The sequence below is a fragment of the Clytia hemisphaerica genome, unplaced genomic scaffold, assembly GCF_902728285.1.
Source record: "Clytia hemisphaerica strain Z4C2 unplaced genomic scaffold, Clytia hemisphaerica genome assembly, whole genome shotgun sequence".
Lineage (NCBI taxonomy): Eukaryota > Metazoa > Cnidaria > Hydrozoa > Leptothecata > Clytiidae > Clytia > Clytia hemisphaerica.
In genome coordinates, this window is record NW_027103587.1 from 715,428 (window position 1) to 737,401 (window position 21,974).

The 21,974-nt window shown below is 34.5% G+C and overlaps 2 protein-coding genes across 2 annotated transcripts; both read right to left on the reverse strand.

Moving 5' to 3' along the window:
- Nucleotides 1-674: 674 nt before the first annotated feature.
- LOC136801416 (high affinity copper uptake protein 1-like) lies at nucleotides 675-16,347 on the reverse strand. Its single transcript, XM_067058053.1, has 7 exons — nucleotides 16,232-16,347; nucleotides 15,575-15,680; nucleotides 13,376-13,448; nucleotides 12,285-12,393; nucleotides 7,530-7,613; nucleotides 1,925-1,963; nucleotides 675-1,047 (listed from the first exon to the last, which is right to left on the reverse strand). The coding sequence occupies exons 2-7, from the start codon at nucleotides 15,638-15,640 to the stop codon at nucleotides 831-833; spliced, it is 588 nt and encodes a 195-aa protein (XP_066914154.1). The 5' UTR covers nucleotides 15,641-15,680; nucleotides 16,232-16,347; the 3' UTR covers nucleotides 675-830.
- Nucleotides 16,348-18,386: 2,039 nt separating this feature from the next.
- Nucleotides 18,387-21,810, reverse strand: LOC136801404 (high affinity copper uptake protein 1-like). The gene is made up of 5 exons (XM_067058040.1): nucleotides 21,648-21,810; nucleotides 21,097-21,169; nucleotides 20,465-20,591; nucleotides 19,428-19,481; nucleotides 18,387-19,104 (listed from the first exon to the last, which is right to left on the reverse strand). The coding sequence occupies exons 1-5, from the start codon at nucleotides 21,750-21,752 to the stop codon at nucleotides 18,879-18,881; spliced, it is 585 nt and encodes a 194-aa protein (XP_066914141.1). The 5' UTR covers nucleotides 21,753-21,810; the 3' UTR covers nucleotides 18,387-18,878.
- Between the last annotated feature and the right edge of the window lie 164 nt (nucleotides 21,811-21,974).

A 21,974-nucleotide genomic window follows, 5' to 3' on the forward strand; every position in this document is an offset into this window, starting at 1 on the left:
TAAGGGAATCAAGGTATTCAAAATGGCGGAGATTGTTTCTTTTGTTTTTATTTCTTTTATTTGCTCTCCACAAACGATTTCGATCACCTTTAGACTTTGCAACCACTGTTGACTCACCTTCATTGTATTTATCTACCAGCAGCATACTTGTCAACCATAATTACATTTGGTTTTAAAAACTACTTAAATGTCTGAAAATTTCGCGAGTCCCGACCATTCGCAAAAATTTTCAAATCATGAGAATAGAGTAAAAAGTTATCTTCCATTTAAAAAACTAAGTGAAGAATCATGAGAATAGAGTAAAAAACTTTTGACATTTAACTATATTCCAAAAAGAAATTATCTTAATAACTAAAAATTGTCACAAAGGTGGCATGAAACTGTAGTTTAGGTATAAACTTATTTCTTTCTTTATGATTTTTGTTCTTATTTTACGTGTGTTTATTTGTTAAAGTTTCTTTTTTGTTGTTGAAATTGATACCAGTTAGAAAAAAATCTGTCTTCAAATTACCCCCGCCTCTTATTCAATCCCCCTGTTTATTACAATTTAGAAAATTTTCCTACCCCCCTGCTTATTCGGACCCCCCCCGTCTATTCGGGAGACAAGAGTACAGATTTACTTCGAATTGAGGTATTTTTTTTACAATCGAATATTACTAATTTATGTATAAACTTATTTCGAAAACACCAACAAAAATCATAAAAAAAGAAATAAGTTTATACCTAAACTAATGAAACTGCCAGTAGCAGAATAAAAAAGTGTCTTTTCTTCCTGACTATTAATAAGTAAAGAAATATTCATCTTTTCCACATTCTACAGAACGTTCTGATCACATATTACAACAATCAGCATCTTCACCGTCGCCTCCAGGGACCATCGGTGTCCACCAAGCGAACACCAGATATCCGAAACCATACCCCAGGAGAATGGACACACATACTAAAGAATTGTACGTCATGAAGGCCAACATGAGAAGATAACCAAGGAACACTTGAATGATGTGTAACACAGTCTGGATCAGGTGGACGATGAGTCGTTGCTGTAAACTATTATAAAATAAACAGAGAAAGGTATGCAAGTTTCTAATTTAAAGGCCGGTCTCCAATTGCGCACGCTGCGATCGCAACTTTGGCTTCAATCATTTTTGCTTTGAGAAAAGATTACGTCATAAAAACGCAGCGCGTGCTTGGAAAAAAAGTTGAATGTATTTCAACTTTTTTTTCAAGCGCGCGATCGTTACGTCATATCACTCCAATGGAATTACTTCATTTTTCTTTTGACCAATAGCGTGGAAGCTTTGTTCGAAGAAGAGCGATCGCAGCGCAAGTGAAGACCGGCCTTAAAGGTCTAATTCTTAGACTCTTCTCAAAACTCTGATTTCGAAGTAGGGGTACGCTCTTGTGAATGAAAACTCACGACTTTGACTTTATTTAACTTTAAAGCGTTCCATTATCTGTTTTTTAAAAGCACATTAAATTCCTAGTCTTTCTGGGGGTTTCTTATATATCCTATTTAACGTTAATAAGGAGAACTGAAAACTCTTCTGAACCATGAATTCTTCTTGTTACCTTAAGGAAACTTATTTTCACGGTAGCTAATTTTTGCGGAACTACTTGTCGTGTTTTTGCGTGTCTATCGCGAATATTAGTTCTGCGAAATGCAACTTTTTATCATCTATAAATCCTCGAAAACTCCTAGGAACGGAACATGAAGAATGTAGTAGATAAAAAGTGGGCGTCAACCGCGAAAATTTGTTCCATAAAACAAAGAAAAAATTTGGTTTGTTGGAACACACTGGCTACGCGAATATGAGTTCCGCGAATAAGTTAGTTATCGCGAAATTTAGTTCCCTTAAGGTCGGGGTTGACAGACCTAAGTTTTTGACAAAATTTTGAAAAAATGATGTCAAACAAATATGCTTACGTTGGTGGCCCATTGTTGTTTGAGGTGAAATTTGCAGATCTGTAAAAAATATCAAAAAGTTCAAGATTTGATTGAGATTTTAAAGCAATGGCTTTATGGGTTTCAATTTTGGAGCGTCAAAATCAGTATATTTTAACAATATAGCTTTTTTGGGTCATTTCATTGTTGGTCGCCCTATGGAGACCCTTAAGTTCGGTCATTAGCAATGTTCAAAATGTGGCCGAGTCTGATTTTTCAGAAAAAAAATTTTCCAGCCGAAAATGCCGGAAATCGCCGTTTTTCAAGATTTTCATTGGACTTTTTCGTTTTACATCTTTGTTTTTTCAAACAAGAATATCATTTATAAGATTAAGTTATTAAGCATGGTTAAATTTTCAATAAAACTGATTTTGGTAGCCGGAGCTTTCTAAGAATCGCCAAATTGCATTTTCGCTAACGCTATATTTTCTGACTGATTATTGTTATTTTTCGCCTTACGACTCCGGTACGGTATAATTTTAATAGCGATGCTGTTTCTGATAGTTTTTGACTTAAACAAAAAATTAATACACAGGGGGAGGGCTAGAGTCAAACTTTGAAGAGATTTTTAATTTCGCCTTAGCGAAAGTATTGTGATAGACTTTCTGTGGTGAAGTTGGAGAAAAATGTAGAAAACGAAAGTAGTCGGGTGGATAGACTCACTAAATTTAACTATCACTTATGTATAACAAATTTTTACAAGCTAGTTTAACCACGGAATCTTTTCGCGCGTTTTCTAAAAATTACGTCATGAATACTTTACTGGCCTAGTACTGTGGAGAATGAATGCCAACGGCTGTGAACTGCCTAATTAGCTCCACAGTTTAGAGCGTACGGCTGTCCTCCAAAGTAATTCAAGCTTGAACATTGAAACATTTTTGGAAATTTTCTGGAACTCAAAATATTACAAATCAGGAAGAAATAGTAAGTATAAACTTTCAATTTGCTTTTCCAGTTCCATATAGAGTTATTTATCTGGTGGATCTGTTTCAAGCACCTTTTTTGCCCTTTCACATAGTGAGGCTGAGGCACTTTTTTTTGCCCTTCAGATTTATCTGCACCGCTTCCGGCTGCTGCTGAATTTGATTGAGGTATTTTTTTTTTGTCCTTCAGATTTAAGCATTGTATTGGCCACTGAATCTGACTGAGGCACCCCGTGGCCAGGGCAAGTTATATCTTGTGCCTGCGACCGAACAAGCTGTACGATATCAACAGCTCTAAATAAATATATAACAACAACAACTAACATAGTATAGATATACTTAAATTGTCGGTTCACTTTTCACAGTTCACAGCTGTTTTTTTATAAATCTTTATTATTATAGATTGAATTTTTTAAGAGATACTTTACACCATCAGACTTGTAAAAAATATTTTAGTCAGAGAAGAGACAAAGGTTTTATTTTTATTTTGCAGCGTTTCTGTGTGATATAAAAAATGATATCAATTGTATTGTACCGTGCACGTATAGGAAGCTTTGCTTTCACAGCTCAAAGAAACATGAAATGTATCACTAAATCTATTGTTCTTGGTTCTGAACTTTCCAATGATGCTCTCTCAAAACTATTGAGACCTGTTCGTTTCGTAGCACTTTTAACCCTCCTATGTTTTGCGATCCCAAAATCATTTGAACCAACAGAGGTTTTCACACCTTTAGATTTAATTGGTTTTCAAGAAATGGAATTTTTGTTGAGTATCCCAATGCAAATCAGGAGATGAAAGCCTTATTTTTCTCAAAGTGAATAACACACTTCTACTATCAGGTGATGTAGAACTTAACCCTGGTCCTAGTGTTCAAGGTTCTTTTCATCAGGGTAACCGTAAATTCGGTGAGACAGCAGGTATTCAATGCTCGTCAAATTGTTTTTTTTGCTATTTGCTATGCCCAATTTAGAAAATTATCATTGTGGAAGACTCATGATTTGGATTACGTTTTAGACCAAGGCGATCTGAATTTCAAAAAGCTGGGTATCGTTGGTAACTCCCCATATATTGAAGAGTTTTCAAGATCTATTGATATAGGAGGAAGTATGTGTGCACTAAATTTCAATATTTTTAAGAGAGAAAGATGCATTTAAAAGATGTTATAAGGTCAAACTCGACTTTGAATATTTGTTTGCTGAATACAAGATCCTTGAGACTGCATACCATTGATATTCAGAAAGATAAGTTTTTGTACAAAAATGATCTGCTTTGTTTGACTGAAACACAAATGAGTTATGAGAATTCTGACGAAGATACCCAAAATATAAGAGAACAGCTCTCAAATTATATTCTTAGTCACAATATTGATCAGCATAAGTTCAACAGCATTACAGTTTGTCATCCTCCCCTTTTTTTTCTTGACATAACTGAATATGATCATTCTTCATGTTTTTCTCTTGTAAAATTTAGAAAAAAGGAGTTTTCTGACAAGGAATTTTCTGTTTTAGTTCTTTACAATAGCTCAAAAATTCACCGGGAGGTTTTTGCTTATACTCTTGCTCAATTTATTGAAAGACACGTTATTGATATCATTTTAGGTGACTTCAACACGGATGGATTTGAATTGGACAAACGTGAACAATTACTGGTTGAAGTTTTGTCGAATTACACTTTGATGACACGCTTCCCGACACACGTGGATGGGAAAATGCTGGATCATGTATGGGTACAAAAGGAGTTGTCAATCCATTATGATATTCAAGTGATACGAAAATGTGTGAATTTGTCGGACCATGATGCTGTGAAGATATCTTTATCGAAAAAATAATTTGTAAGAATGCCAGGCGAGAACACTGCTGGTTAGAATACCCGCCAGAGAGAACACTGCTGGTAAGAATACCCGCCAGAGGCAAGGCCCGGCGGGGATTTGGGGGGTTTAGTGTAGGGGGATTTAGTGTAGGAGTGGGATGACCTTATTAACTACTCTGTGCTTAATTTTAGAGGAAGCTGATAAGCTAACATAGTTCGAACTCCCCCCTTATTTTTCTAAATGGGGGGGGGTAGAGACCTTTCAAAATTTGCAAAAAGGGAGGGACAGTAAAAAAGGAAAAAGGGAGGGGTTGGATAGATGTTTTTAAATATTTTACCAACTAATTCAAAGGTTTTACAAGATTAGCAAGATATTCAAAAAGTATTTTTGAAAGTCCACCACTTAATATGAACTTTTTTCTACCACACACAGGTTAGGAACTTTAAATTTAATTATTCACTGTCCTGTACTGTCTATTAAAAAAAAAACCCTTAGAAAAAAATTGCCCAAAGGCTGGTGGTAAGTAGGGGTATTTTTCAAAAAGGAAGATCTTCAATGAGGGAGGGGTACAGACCCATCTGCGAACTATGAGCTATTAAGTAGATGCTTATAATAGAGGTAAGCTCTCTAAATATCGCAAAAATATGCGTCGAAGATATTTCATAAAGAAAGGGAAAAATTTTCAGATAGATAGGAATACAAGAAGGAAATCTCATATATTTTGACAAATAATTAGATCCTTGCCAGTCTAACAAATTTCTTGGACCGATAATTTTCTGTTTCTAAGGTCAACAGGCAAAATTCTTAGATACTCGCGACACCCTTTTGAAAATAGAAAGTGTATAATGTATTAAATTTAGGCTACTCATGGACGGTGATTTAAAAGTCATTTTATTTATAAAGAAGTAAAGGGACAAAAGCAATGCAAATTAAAAAAAAATTGGACTTGTGGGAGGGTTGGTGGAGGCTGAAAGATGCCTTTAAAGGATGTAAAATTTGATAACTTCCAGACTAAAATTAAGCACACTCGAGTATTATGATAAATTTAGTCTATTTTTGATCATTTCAAACATGTTGTTTTACCTTAAATATTCTTTTTTGACAAAAATTCTATCTATCAGGACCACATTTCACCAATAGCTTGTATTAAAGACGTAAGAGCTTGTAAAGAGGAAAGAAAATGTGAAAATGTTTTCTCTAAGGAATTTGAATTTCTACTTAAAGGTCATCCCTTCCGATCACGTTTTCTATTTACTTTTTGCTGATATCTTTTGTTTGCAATTGTTAATTATTTTGTTCATGATTTTTCTAGTTTTTTTTTTTTAAGTCATATAGTTTGTTTATATTTATTTTCTTGTTATGTTATTTATTATCTTATGTCAATGTTCGATTCCGTACTATAAATACATCACCACCAAAATTAATTTAAACTCTCTAACATCAATATGAATTTATCTGGTACAGAACATTTGTGGGAATTGAAGCATTGTGCATCAAACTTCCAGTCGATTACAACGTTACAATTACAGATGTACTTTGATGTTATTTACGATTACTACCATACAGTTACATACCATACTGATTTATACCCGATTTTAAAGAAAAGTCAAACAAAGCCACCAAAAGAAAGTGTCAGAAAATGGCTCTCTATTTGTATTCATCATTATCTCAACCTGCATTCATTCAAATATTTTTAACCAACAATGGAATCGTCATTGGTAATATTAATTAAAACTCTTTCGTATAATCTGTATTCGTTGATTATCGACTCATGTCATTGATATTTATTTACTGTTTACTGCTTCATCTACTTGGTTATCCTTCGACCGTTTATTTGATCTCGCAATGCATCCTTCTCTCTTGAAAATTATGATTGTCCTGATGATCTTGAAAGTTGATGAAAAGACGTGTGCATATTACACTCATGGTCATAATAATTTGGCATTTACAATAAAGACATTGAAATATATTTTACAATAACTAAAGACAATTATTATTTAAATTTTACTGGAAGCCGGGGAACCACCGGATGTGAAAAAAAGCCAAATTTGCAACTATTCTTTTAATTTTGTGCTAGTTTTTATTTTTTTGTTTACTGTATTGAAGATTAGTTACGAATATTTCATTTATAAAGTAGAAGAAAAACTATTATACTCCTATCCGAAAATGTCTCTAATCATCTTTTATTTGGGCTAATTAAAATTTTCTTTTATAAATCTCAAGTTTCTAAAAAGTTATTTTGCTTTTTTTCTCAAAATTTTAGAACTACTAGGAGTAAAATAAATATTTTTCGAATTCAATTATTAAAAGATTGCTGATCCTTATCCGTTCGAGTTCAATTCAGTTATTATTGTTCTTTTTCCTCTTCTAAGTCACGTGGATTCTATCTTTAAAAAGGGTGGCTGTAAATGGTTTTCTAGATGACACAGAAATTANGTGCGACGCCGGGTACCGGCTAGTTCTTATTTATATCACCTAAAGAAAGATTTGACTAATTCACCGTTCAAAGATGAAAAACGTTGTGTATCCTTTGCGAGTATTAACTTCAATCTCTTGAAAAAACATGAAATTGTCCGCTGGCAACCGTTACCAGTTATGTCTTCACTTCAGTGGGCTCACTATTTGAGCCATTCCAAGATCGAGTCGTCCAGTTGTATACCCAACTGAACTGTCTTTATGTAGGTCCCTCCTGGCAGTATCTAGTCAAAAATGAGAGTGACCTAATATACTCTTTCTCTGGAATAGACTTTTTGATTATTGTTGCAGTTGTTCCAGTCTTAATCATGCGTAGACATTCAAGCTCAAAGACCAGGTTCAATGTTACACCAAAAAAATATCCGGCGTACAAATTACCTTCTTTCCGCACTGGTTGTTGTTTCTCTTGTATCCATAAACGTGGAGTAATCGCGATTTTTAATTGACATCGCCGGCGGGAGCCTAGCAAAAGTTTGTGACAAAGATTTTTTTTTTAGATCAAAACTTGAGTTATCTGGTAGTGCATATGATTTAAAGCGAAAAAAAAAACAATACTAGTTATAATGTGCTTTTGATTGTCCTTTCATGATTGATGAAGATTTTACCGTAATTCCAATGGCAGCAGAAAATTGATTTTAGTATCTGAACATGAAAGTTATGTTTTAGATTCTTTAACACTTTTAACAAAGAATTGCCTTTATAAATTGCTTTTTAATCAAATCCCTTAAGAGTAATTAAGAACTTAATTGCAAAAATGACGTTATGAACTTTAAAAAGACGTTAATAATATGTTACATTACCTTCTTTTATAAAAAGTGCTAAGTTTTAATGGGTAATTAACCTTTTTGTTTCGAAGTTTTTTCAAACTGTCCGCAAAGAATTGAACTATTTTAAATTTTGCGGAAAAATTTTTCTAAAAAGATGTGTCAAAAGTTATGACTGTTTTTTTAAGTGAAATCCAGATGAAAAATTGATGAAAAACCACTATTTTAAAGATTTCGAGACAAAGAAGCATTTACAAAAATTTTCTACAAAAAATTTTATTATTCGGTAAAAGATAAAATTTAAAGTAAAAGTAAAAGTAAATTTTTTCAAAATGTTTTTTCTTCGCCGAAACTAAGCTCTTCAAAATTGAAATACTCTTCCTCGCAAAAGTCTTCATTTTCTTCTTCATCAAATTTTTTCAATGCAATTTTTGAATTTTCAGATTCAGGAATATTTTGTCTAACAGAAAATGTATAATATGTATAATATTGTAATACAATAAAGATTTAATAGATTTTATTGCCTTAGGGGAATTTGTAGTGGAATTCACTTTTGATTTAGTGAATTTTGATTTTGATTTTTTAGTTACATTAGTTCTTTGATTAGTATGCGTGTTATGGAAAATATATATTTTTACTATTTTATATTTTAGAACCTGAAGATGAATCACAAGTATTCGAAATATATTGTTTAAAATATTGTGTAAAATAAAATAAAATTGCTGGTCCAATTTCATTGATAGAAAATGTATAACATGCCATAGTTTTGTTCTCAACTTCAGTTGAGTTAGAATCTGAGAATGTCTGTGTGTGTGTCTGTGTGTGTGTGTGTGTGTCTGTGTGTCTGTCACCAAAACTTTGGGGCAGCCTGGAGACTTCAAAAATGGTCCGATTTGGCTGAAATTTTGCACACTTGATCCTTAGGCAAATCCCTGGGGGTGTTTTTTTCATTTTTTCAAAATTTTAATTTTTGGGGCCTGGGGACGAGTTTTTCGCCAAAACGAGGCTAAAACTTTGGGGCAGGCTGGAGACTTCAAAAATGGTCCGATTGGGCTGAAATTTTGCACACTTGATCCTTGGTTAAATCCCTGGGGGTGTTTTTTTCATTTTTTCAAAATTTTAATTTTTGGGGCCTGGGGACGAGTTTTTCGTCAAAACGAGGCTAAAACTTTGGGGCAGGCTGGAGACTTCAAAAATGGTCCGATTGGGCTGAAATTTTGCACACTTGATCCTTGGGCAAATCCCTGGGGGTGTTTTTTTCATTGTTTCAAAATTTTAATTTTTGGGGCCTGAGGACGAGTTTTTCGCCAAAACGAGGCTAAAACTTTGGGCAGGCTGGAGACTTCAAAAATGGTCCCGATTGGGCTGAAATTTTGCAAACTTGATCCTTGGGCAAATCCCTGGGGGGTTTTTTTTTCATGTTTCAAAAATTTTAATTTTTGGGGGCCTGAGGACGAGTTTTTCGCCAAAACGAGGCTAAAACTTTGGGGCAGGCTGGAGACTTCAAAAATGATCCGATTGGGCTGAAATTTTGCACACTTGATCCTTGGGCAAATCCCTGGGAGTGTTTTTTTTATTTTTTCAAAATTTTAATTTTTGGGGCCTGGGGACGAGTTTTTCGCCAAAACGAGGCTAAAACTTTGGGGCAGGTTGGAGACTTCAAAATTGGTCCATACCAATTGGGTTGAAATTTTGCACACTTGATCCTTGTGCAAATCCCTGGGGGCGTTGTTTTCATTTTTTCAAGATTTTGATTTTTGGAGCCTGGGGACGAGTTTTTAGCCTAAACGAGGCTAAAACCCAAAATGCTATAATTTTTCTTAAGCCATTAAGTTTACAATTGGGCCTACGAATGATTTCAAAGATACTGAAGTTGAGCCAGTGCGGTTAGCACGTTCGACAGTTGGTTACATCAGTCAGAAAACACATTTTAAACACGGAAATTATGAAAAATTCACTACGGTCAGAGCCCTTAAGTTCTTGTAAAACATATTTATGATGTCCAGTTCGGAAAAATGTCCCAATTGGCAAAGTGAATATTCGTTTAGGAGAACGCTACGACCTATTGCATAACAAATTATTCCACTAACATTACTTCCCCTCGACGAATACAAACGAGATAAATTATCTTGTCCCTAGGTATCTGCTGTGTTGTAAATGAGAAAACAATATGATGACGTTATCATTAAAAATAGTCCTGCTGGAGTAATTAGTTATTCAAAAGACCGTAGCGTTCTCCAAAACGACTAATTTGCTGACTTTTATGACTTGAGTCCATCAAACTTATTGGCGTATTTAGTTTTTGTTTTTGTTTGACTGGATTCTATCAGTTAAAATTAATGGTTTTACTCTAGTGCAACATACCTTGGGTGGATTAATTTTGACCGCGATTAGATCTGGCAAAAATTGCCAAATTAAATTCACTCTAAAGTAATACATTTATGCTATCTTTTGTGTCTTGCTAAAAGTTTCTTTTGTTTTAATCTTTTTTTTAAAGGTGTCTTGTTTTGTTTTATGTTTAGTTTAATGTTGTGGTTGACCAAGAATCTTACCTGAGCATTTTGCTCGAACACCTACACAAGTAACACAACCTTTTGGCGGGAATTAAATTTGGCTGATTGGGCCAAAATAAGCCAAAATTTAATTTTTCCTGACTTGCCAAATTCAAATTATTGTTTTCTTTCACCAAATGTTGTACGTATATTTCTGGGCAAATCATGTGATGAAGAGAATCGATACATGTTTACTCATTTGATTTATTAGTCAGCCCCGGTGACTCTTCAAATCGGTTCGACGATTTTTTTCCCGCTCGTCGTTAAGACTTTCATTTTAATTCCGATTTCGGATTATTTTCGGGAAACAGGATTTCGGGATTATTTAGCGCGCGAAAATAATTTTTTCTTAGCAAGATAAAATAAGAAAAGAAAAAAAACACATAACATAAAAAGAAGCCTTATAATTAATAATAAGAAAAAAAGAAGAGAAAAAAGATTCTTTATTTGTGTCATATTCCATAGTTAATAAAAGATGCTTTTGCATTGTAAATAAAGAGAGCTAATTATAGAGAAAGTGAGTATATCAAAGAAATTTTTTTTCTTCGAATAATGTTAAAAGTTATATACGACTTGTAGACTATTTCTTCTATCTGGGTCTTTTATTATTCTCATGGAAAGAGTATAACAACAACGGAATGAATCTTTTTCACCGACTTCTGCTTTGGATACGGATTCCACTATGCACTGCTCTGTTTTCTTCTGAACGTTTCGAGCAAATAGATACGTTCTTTCAAACTGCTCAGATTTTAATCATTATCATTAATCATTCTAAGCCTTCTAAGCATTTTGGGCTGACTTTCCAGCGCAGCTGGTTTATTTTTGTTAAAATTACTTCAGCTGCATTGTTAGATTATGAGATAGTTTGAAATTTCAGAGCATACTTTATTGAAACTTTCTAACAGCAATTTTTCATTGTACAAGCAAACAACATTCATTGATATATACGCTTTTTTTATAAGAATACACTTTATAAGAATGTCCATGATATAAATGGCCAAAAATTAAGAATAATGCTAAGAATATCACCATCACGGAATTTTGCTACTCAAGCTAAGAATACCATTTTTAGAGCATTTTTAATTATAAATTGTCAATTACCCCTAAGTAAGGCTCACTCCTTTAACAAAAATGCCATTTTATGCTTGAGACGTATGCCCGGGGGGGGCAGCTGGGCAAAAAGACCGACGGGTATGTGCGGGTCCTAAGGGTACCTTTTCCAGTTTGTTTAAAATGCGCTGTAAGGGTCGGAAAAACTAGAGATGCACTGTAAGGGTAGAAATTTCCGAAATTTTTTGAAAAATCTAGATATTTTGACCAAAAATGCTAGAATTTTGACCATTTTTTGCACGAAAAGGATAGAAAATTTTGGGGAAAATGCACTCTAAGGGTATGATTTTCACTGATTTTTGATGCACTGTAAGGGTGCAATTTTAAAAGCCAATTTTTGGCCCGCACATACCGTCAGTCCGCAAACCCAGTGCCCCCCCCCCCCCCCGGGGACGTATGTACTAAATGTTTAATCTAGTCTGAATTAGGATCCTAACCTAAGAATGCTGTAAGAAGATTTTCGGATGATTTTCCCAAAAAAGTTAAGAATATCCATGATGAAATGGATTTACACCATCTTTATAAAAAAAGCGTGTATTACAAAGTCAAACATGTTATAATTGAGTGACTGTTTCTCAAACTCGAACCCTATACCTTGAACGATTTTCTGATCCCTTCGGAACAAATTTAAGCTTTGGGGTCACTTTGCAATTTTTCGGAAAAAAATCACCCCATATTGAGTTCGAGATGTTAAAATATTTCCTTACTGTGCACTACATTGGATTCTTTTCCCAGGGACGATCAACTTTCGCAATACTTTCAATCCCTCATACAGAGCTGATACCAAAAACAACGCCACGCATGCTCCATTGAATTCTGTAAGTTAAGTATAGTATTTGTAAATAAAAGTTTTTGATAAAACAATTGGTTTTGTCAGGATGCTTTGTCTGTCTTTGAACATTTCATTAGGCTGTATCACTGACCTTTATATATCCCTGGACCAAGCTATATCTGCCATCTTTGATCGGAGTTTTTTTGGAAGAAGTGAAGAAGTCACTGCAATGTTAAAAATTAACGTCTAACGGCGCTACATCATTAAAAGTATTCAAGGAAAAGTACATCTAGCGCTCTTGATGCATTTTCACCGCTAGTGAGTAGTGCCGTCATTAGGGTACCACTTTTCAAAAAACTCCGATCATAGATTTTGCTTGGCCGGGATTGAGTAACTTGTCCAGAGATATATAAAGGCCAGTGGGCTGTATGCTGGAGATTTCTTTTTCAGCTTGTTACTGTAGAATATAATCATTTATTTAGATTTAGAACGCAAGAATATAAGCCATTGCATCAGCATGAAAAACTTCATATGTGCTCTATGATCCAGGACAAAAGTTTACTGTTGATGGCAAAATTTCAACTGAAATGATTTTCGGGGAAATGGAAAGGGAATTTGACATTGAAAAAAGGCTATCGTAGGCATTAAAATTCCTGTCCGAGAGTTATTGGGGTAGCCTGTTTCAATTTTCTTTAAAATCTTCAGAAATCCAATGATAGTATTAACTTCTAGCCGCCCAAATTTTTGATTAAAATTTAATGAAACTAGAAGATCTCTCATGTTAAACTTCAAATCAAGTTTCTAAAACTCAAAAACAGAAAGACTGGGGTAGCTCTGGGACGGCAATTTTATACACGATACGCATCCCCATAACAAAACATATCAGAGTGGATGCGTGCAGCCTAGTACTGACCTCCATTGCTATTTTGTTGCCATGTTGTTTTGAGTATTGAAGGAGCTTTCTTCTGAAGGTTGAATGAGTTGAATGAATTTTTATTTGGTCAAATTCTCAGTAAATAAAGTTACCTTTTTGGCTCATCGTCATCCAATCTTTGAAGAATAAAGTTACCATCGTCCCTCCATGGAAATACATCGGCATCTGTATAAATGTGAATTATTTTGAAAAAATATGACTTAGTCAAATGGAAGTTGCCTTCATTTTCCATTTAAATCAATCCTAATCGTGAATCAATGTTTTCTGTGCTTCAAACCACTGTTGAATCTCCTCAGAAGAGGATTTTTCATATGCGAGTTATGAGTTCCATTTAGAACCACGAGTTGTGAGTTACTTTTTACGAGCTACAAGTTACGAGTTGCATTTTAACAAAATTAAGTCACGAGTTGCGAGTTACGAGTTGTATTTTCATACACAAAATTCGCGAGTTGCAAATTAAAAGTGCGAGTTGCAAATCGAAAAGTCAGTAAGTGTGAAAAACATTTCTATTGATAAAAGAATTAAGTTATTTCTTAAATGATTATTAAATTATTATTGCTGCTCACCATGCAACCACCAGTTTTTCCTCATTCTCATTTGTTTCAATTCCGGAAATGTTTAATCATACTATTAAGTAACCATGGTGATATGAATAAAGTAGAGCTAAAGTGTATAGTTTGATTTGAACTTGTTTATACACCTTCCCCGAGATTATTATTTTCAACATGAAAACGAGGCCGAGTAGGATAAACAAAATTCAAAATGGCCAATCAAGTGAGTGAAGTGCAGCAAGCTGCTAATGTTTACGTCTCTCCGCTTCGATTTTTCAATGTTTACATTTTCGTCCTACCTGGCCTCGTTTCCATGTGATAAAAAATAAACTCGGGAAAGGTGTATTGGCTGGGTTTTCCATGCTTTGCATTGGGTTTTAAGCTTTTTTTGTGCTGTTATCTAAGATAACAGGCTGAGACTTGTTTTTAATTTGCAACTCGCACTTTTCGATTTGCAACTCGCACTTTCAATTTGCAACTCGTTAATTTTGTGTGTTAAAATGCAACTCGTAACTCACAACTCGCGATTTTATTTTGTTAAAATGCAGCTCGTAACTCGTAACTCGCAACTTTCATCTTATCATATCACCCTCAAAATGACTAAATGATTCTGTAAATGGTTGTGGCTAGTGAATAAAATAAAATATTACAGCCCTGTCTCACTGACGCGATGAGATTTTTATGCAAATCTCAATTGCATTTGGAGATTCACTCATCCTTAGCTTACGTCATATCTTCCTTTGTTTTGAGCGTAAAACTCCTACTAGTTAGGCCTAAAAATCCTGGAGCTGTCTATATTGTAGACTACTCATCCTAAGTAGTGGTTGAATTCCCACCTTCGGAGATTGAAATCACAGAAGGTATTACTTTCACTCTGAACAGTTTTAGGCCTAAACTTTACTTAAGTTCACTTGTATTTTTATTCAAAATTTGAAATCTTTACAACCGCTTTCTTGGAACCCTTTTTCATAACTTATTATTGGCTCTCCTGGATAGCTGGTGAAACGATAGTGAAAGTTTTGAGAAGGCTGTGTTAAAAGAGGCCCCCAGCGGACCCTCAATTCACGCAATCACGCAATTTTTTTTCGAAATTCACGCATTCACGCAAATTTTCTTCGAATTTCACGCAATAATCCGATTTTTCAGGAAATCGGAAAATTTTCGGGAAAATCGGGAAAACTGCTCATGATCGGTGGAAAAAAGGGAAAATTCACGTACTTTAATCGTAGAAATTTTAGCGAGACTAATTTTAGCGTATATTAGCGAGTCAGGAAAATCTTGATTTTTTTTTGGATTTATATTTTAGCGAATCACGATTTCAAAAAATTTCGCGTGGATAAATTTTAACGAATACTCGTATTACATTATTGATTTAATTCTTTCTCTAGCATTTCTTTGCACTGAAACCCTTCCTATTGATAAAAATGTATCAAGGCAATATAACCAGAAATTTCGCGTGGATAAATTTTAGCGATCTGTCGATTTGGCGTGTTTTAGCGAGATTTATTTTAGCGAAAATAGGGAAAACTCGCCATAACGCTAAAATTAGTCTCGCTAAAATTTCTACGATTAAAGTATTCACGCACAAAATAGCCCAGGTTCACGCATTCACAAAGTGAATTTTCACGTTCACGCAAATTTTTTCAATTCACGCATTCAGGCATTTTTTTTTCAATTTTCACGCATTCACGCAAACAACTGGGGGGCCATAAAATGGGATTGAAAGTTTGGATAACTTACATCCATGTCCATTCCCATATCCATTCCTGTTTTGTTGTTCTCGTGTGTCATGTGTTTCATATCCATAATGGTAGCAAAGTGGTGTACAGAAGATTCCTTTGTATATCTGTAATGGAGTAAATTTACTGTTCACGTGACTTTTTTCCCATGTTACTTGGTTTACAACTTACAGCTATAATAATTTTAATAGTGTTAATAAATTTCAGCAAATCAGAAATAAAGGTCATGTAACAAGCACATAAAATTTCGAGTAAAAACGTGATTTGACTTCAGATTTTAATTTTGCAACCTGTGTATTGAAAGTGAAAGTAAGTTTGCGACTGCAGTCGAGGACAACCCCAAGGCTCCCTTTTCTTTAGCTGTTTATTTGAAAGCAGTGGAGGAGGTCACTCCATTCCTTGTGTTTTCTCTAATGAACCTAAGGACCGAGCCTCTGAAAAACGAAGCATCTAAAGTCTAGCCTGATCACATCAAAGAATCTATCCCAATCGATTTTTTCTATTCCACAAAATTAGTTTTTAGATGATCATCCTCTCAAGCAAACCTCTTGAGCGGTGACAGATACTAAATGATCGAATTTGATAAAATCTCCTGTGAGAAATATTTTTTCTAAGCGAATTAATATCACATTCAAAAATATATATCAAACAAAAATACCTTTTCAAAAAATCTTGTCTTGTCTTGTGCTTTGTATGTGTAAAGAAAATTGTTCTATTTTTCTTAGAACAATCTTTATGATCCGATGACTTGATGATCTCGTGATTACAACTTAATCACTGCGAAGAAGTGTAAAAATCCCACAAACTTGTATCATTTATATGGATTTCGCTCTCCCTCGGACGTGCTCTGTCATGAAATTTGAAACCTGTCATCTTTCTCTGATACTGTAAAAGTGTTAAAATAATGTTTATGTTGATAACCTGTAAAATATATCACGTTTTGTTTAGGCCACAGTACAAATTATTTTTTTGAACTTCGACCCATACATTTTCTTAATATTGTCATTTCTCTCCTTTGAAACGTTAGAAAAAGGGAAAAATTGGGGTACTTACCACAAACATTTTGCAGTTTTACAATTGCATTGCCGTAGATGCCTAGAGACTACAGTAAACGAGAATATTTATCTATTTATAATATCTTCTATAAGAATATCAGGGTGAAAATTGGCCAAATCGTAAAAATACCTTAAGAATACCCTCTAGGGCGAGCATGAGACGGTCGTTTTGTATTTGGTTCACAGAAAAAACTGCTTCTTTTGTTAGACTTAAATTGAAACTTTGAGGCAGAAATATAATTATAGCTCCAAATGTGCACTCAAAAGTCCCAAACTCTCAAATTGATCATTTCTCATGTTTGTATTAAAGTCAAGTCTAAAAAAGTTAAAAATATTTCACCCTCAAATTTTGGCAATTTCTTAAGAATACTTGACCCTCATCCAAAGTACACTATTCTTATAAAAAAGGGGTAAATTTTGTTCCTTGTTTCCTTGTGTTTGGTTGAAAATCATTAAATGGCGCTGATAAGTTGTCCGGTGTAATATGGCAGACTTCATTTTGTAGCTTTGCTTCATCAAAAAGCAACGTTCAGTCAAAAGTAGACTCTAGTCTAGGTCAGATGGTCAAACTTGAAAAATCAGTCATTTTTGTGACGTCATAGGTAGAAAAACTTCCCCAACGGTCATCGAGTTAGCAACAGGACACTTTTTTCAAAAAGGAACATGCTATACAATGGGGAAGTGACCCGATTATCTGAAGGAGAAATTCGATCTGCGTTTGTATTTTTATATGTTCGCACTCGTCCAGAAATCTTTTTTCACTCATTTCGATGTTTCATCTTTACTTGGGGAAACCTGAAAAAGGTATCCTTAAAGGCCATACCTACAATTGGTTGCTTACCTTGATGACCTTGAGCGCCCCCTCCCCTGTGCTTTTGTCCTGTTATCTTAACCCTATTAGGGGCTTGTGTAATTTTAGAAAAGGAACGTTTATGGACAACCCTTACACCTACGTTTCTTGTATTAATTATTCAAATAAACAAACAACTTCAAGACAGGCTCTCAACAGGCTCTCAACAGGAAAATGCTTTCAACCACTTTGCCAGCCAAGTCTGTAGGCGTTTGTATCACATGAACGTCATATATTGACGTTAAACAAACAAGGCCTTCATTTTATAAGAGCGTTTATTTAGATGTGTTCTTAGAAATTCTTTGTGTCAATAAGAGGTGTGAGTGAGACCAGTCAAAACCTTCTAAAAAGTTCAAATGAAATGTTTTTGATTCCCCACATAATTTGATGCGATTATTTTGCTTTAGCTCATTTTAAATAATTACTCAGGTAAGTTATGGCATGTCTCAAAAACTTGAAAATTACCATAATTTTTGAAGATCATTAGCCGGCGGAAAATGAGCAAACCAATGATTTACTACGAAGGATAAACGATTGTTACCTAATTCGCGAAAAACCGCTAAAACCAAAAAGTGCTGACGTCAGCAAAAGTTGTTTTTTAAATAACTTCAGTTTGGCTAATGGTAGAAATATGAAATTTGGACCAAAGTGGACCCATCATTAAGAGGATCGTTTTTTCTTCCTAGGTGAAGTTTACGGAAATAGGGTAAAAGGCTACGAATGCATTTGCTGGTCTTAAACTAAGAACAGGATAAGAACGAGTTGAAGCTTAAAGTGTTAAAATTTCAGAAAATTCTTGAAAAATATAGATATTTTGTCCAAAAATGCTAGAATTTTGACCATTTTTTGCACGCGAAAAGGATTGAAAATTTTTGGGGAAATGCACTCCTCTGAGGGGCCTCTGAGTGTATGATTTTCACCGATTTTTGCTGCACTGTAAGGGCGTGCAATTAAAAGGCTGAGAAATGATTGGTAGTACACATATTTTTACTAAAAACACAATTTGCATGGTTTGTAGATTTAATCCACGACAAAAAATAAACTATTTACATGAAAATCCTGATGATAATATTAATCCAAAAAATCCATTTAAAACCCTTTGATCTAGTGACGCATGACTTTGACTTACTGACAGTTTCTGTCGAAACAAAAGTCGTTGCTTGATAAAACCATAAGCTTATCTTTGACCGCATCGCCAAACAGATTTTTATCACAAAATTACTCTATTTCTTTCTTTCAAAAACCATTTAAACTACCTTGGGAATTTGATATCTGATTCATCAAACTAATTTCATTTTTTCCGCCCTAGTCTATTGAAAAAGGTTAGCTTAAAACTGCAAGTTAATGAAAGAATAGAGAATTCGCTCAATAAATCTGTGATTTTTCCAATGTATTTCCTGTTATAAATTACAACAATCGCTATCATTCGTCTTCACAGCTACACCATTGGCGATCGTCAGATCATACCAAGCGAACACCAGATATCCGAAACCATACCCCAGGAGAATGGACACACATACTAAAGAATTGTACGTCATGAAAGCCAACATGAGCAGATAACCAAGGAACACTTGAATGACATGCAAAACAGTCTGGATCAGGTGGACAATGACCCGTATTTTGAACCTGCAATATAGAACAAGTACTGACCTGCAGAAATCGAATCTGTGCTTTCCTGAGGATCAATGAACAATGTAAGACATTTTCCTTCGCCATATTTAACATAGAGCTAAATACAAGGCCAAGCTTACGTAAATTGACGTCAAAATCTATAAATTTTTTTATTGCTGTATTGACGTCACTTAATATGTAAAATCCAAAACTAAAACGCCACCATTTTTGACGTTGCGTTGAGCAAGAAATAATTTTAAAATGGGAAAGAGTGCTGGGTTTAGAACCCCTATTATATTGTTAGATTAATAATGATTACTCAATTTACGTGAACTTACATTTGTTTATTGTGAATAGTGATTGCATCGTCTTTTTGCTGTGAAGATTTTGAGCTGAAACAAAGATTGCATTTGTTGGGTGGCTGTTTTGATCTTTTAATATGATGAGAGACCAAAGGTATTAACATGACTTGACTGAAATATATTTACATTGTAAGACATTTGTCCTGAATAAATCCTAATACATAACCTAGGATCCTCATGTTAATATATCAATATCAAAGTACCTTATCTTGTCGATGGTCAGGCTTCAACTCATCCTTGCTGGAGAGAGCAGGCTCTTATAAAACCACATGACAAGGAGGAGAGCTCACTCAGGCCCATTCTTCCAGAAAGGAAACAAAGGAGGAGTGCACTGGGGACAATGGAGATCAAGACTCTTCAACATGCAAACATGAGATCTCCATTGTAGAGGGTAACATAATACCATAATATAAAATATATAATACATGTAACAAGCATATTATGTACATATAACATCTTCATATTACATAAATAACATTAAATCATAATATATATACAAAGGCTAAAAGTAACAAATCTATATCCAACACATTCAGTAGCAATATTTTGCCTAAGCTGTAGGGTGAGTTTGTTTGATTTAAAAAACCAGTATACAGAAATGATGGTGTTGTAAATCGTACTTTATAATCGAATTTCGTACCCAGAACCCATTGCGCCACTTTTTAGATTTTACTGATAGGCTATCAGAATCATAAAAAAGCGAACTAATAGACTGGGTTCGACAGTTTGCTTATAATCAACAATAAAGTATAAGGCCAAAGGGTTAGAATCGAAACTTTAACCTTTCTCAGGCAAGGAAAAGTGAAGCCTTAAAATATGCGCCGTAATTTTGACGACAGATTGAATCTAAATTTAGCTGTAAATTTTAGTTTCAATCTGTCATTTTTGTAAAAACCAGGCGGACCGCGCTAGGCCGCGCAACTTTGGTAGGATTTGGCAGGCTTCAAATCTTACCAAGAAGATTCGATTCTAGCCCTTCGGGCTTATACTTCATTGCTCATAATCATACTTACATTGAGGGGTTGACGTCCCGCACTTTCTTATCATTCAGCATTTTAACCAACAAAAACTTTCGCAATATTTTCAATCCCTCATACAAAGTTGCCAACACGAACAAAGCAACACATGCTCCATCAAACTCTGAAAATGAAAGTGAATTTTTTTTTCGTTGTTTATTATTTCAGGTTAACTGACTTTTCAACTCCTGAATTGTTATTTGATTTCATACACAACACTAATGCATAGAGGCGGTATCTTACTATACACAGACTGCACAGATATCCCAGTAATATAGGATTGTTAGCGTTAGACAGTCGGCTAAGTCGTATATATGTGTTCTGAAACTGCCGTTATTTTTCACGCCATTCTGAAGTGTCGATATGTATAAAGGATTTTTAGTTTATTACATTATGCCGACTACGTAAAAAATAACATCATCAGTCTTCCGATTGTTTTCACAGAGTCCACGACCAGCCGGTCCGGTTACTGTTCAAGAACTACCAGAACGTTTGAAGAAAGGATTCGAACCGCGAACTCCCTGTTCAACACGTTGACGCCTTAACCACGCGGCCATCTTACTCTATGTCAAGTCCTCGATAATGATAGATATCCTTTATTTATTGGAGGCTTGAAAATCTGAGCTGACCTGATTGGTTCATCGTCATCCAATCTTTGAAGAACAAAGTTACCATCGTTCCTCCATGGAAATACATCGGCATCTGAAAATGTGAATTATTGACAGAAACAGTAAATCTTATCTGGAAAATTGAAACGTCATGATCCTTTAGATAGAAAGAGTACTTCATCGGTAAAATGTCGAGAAGAAATGAACAATAAAATCACCGTTAAAGACAATCAATCACCTAATAACGACCTTATTTACTGAAAAATGTTTATTCGATAGTGCGATTCTGTACAGAGTAGAGATAGAAAGACCATCTTTGAGGTGAAAAAAATTAGAAGAAAATCAAATTATACATCTTTGTACAAAAAGGAATAGAGTTGACTTTCTCTACTTTGATTTTCAATGGGAATTGGATTTTTCATCGAATAAGAAAGCGTATAGATATGGTAGAGGGGCGTTTATGAAAATTTCTTGTTGACAGTGACTTTCAATATTATGGAATAATGGAGCGTATCTTGCGTATGGAATAGTAGAATATCGAATTAGAGAGAGTGTCCATTATTATATTGTACCTGATGTCCCATCATATGGTTTCCAGTGTTGTTCATTTGATGATGGTTGTGGTGATTTGTACCATTTATCTCTGGCATGGTGTGGTTCATATTTGAATGGTCCATATTCAACTCTTTTTACGGTTAACCTTCACTAATTCAAACTCGAACGGGGAATATCTATTTGTTCGTATAACAGAGAGATTCGAATTATAGAAGTTCGAATAAGCGAGAGTCGATTGTATCTGTATTTTATAAGGCAGTCTTTATAAGAATACCAGAGTATACATTTTTTTATGAGAACAAACTATATAAGAATATAAGGCTTCGACTTCGATGGCTAAGATA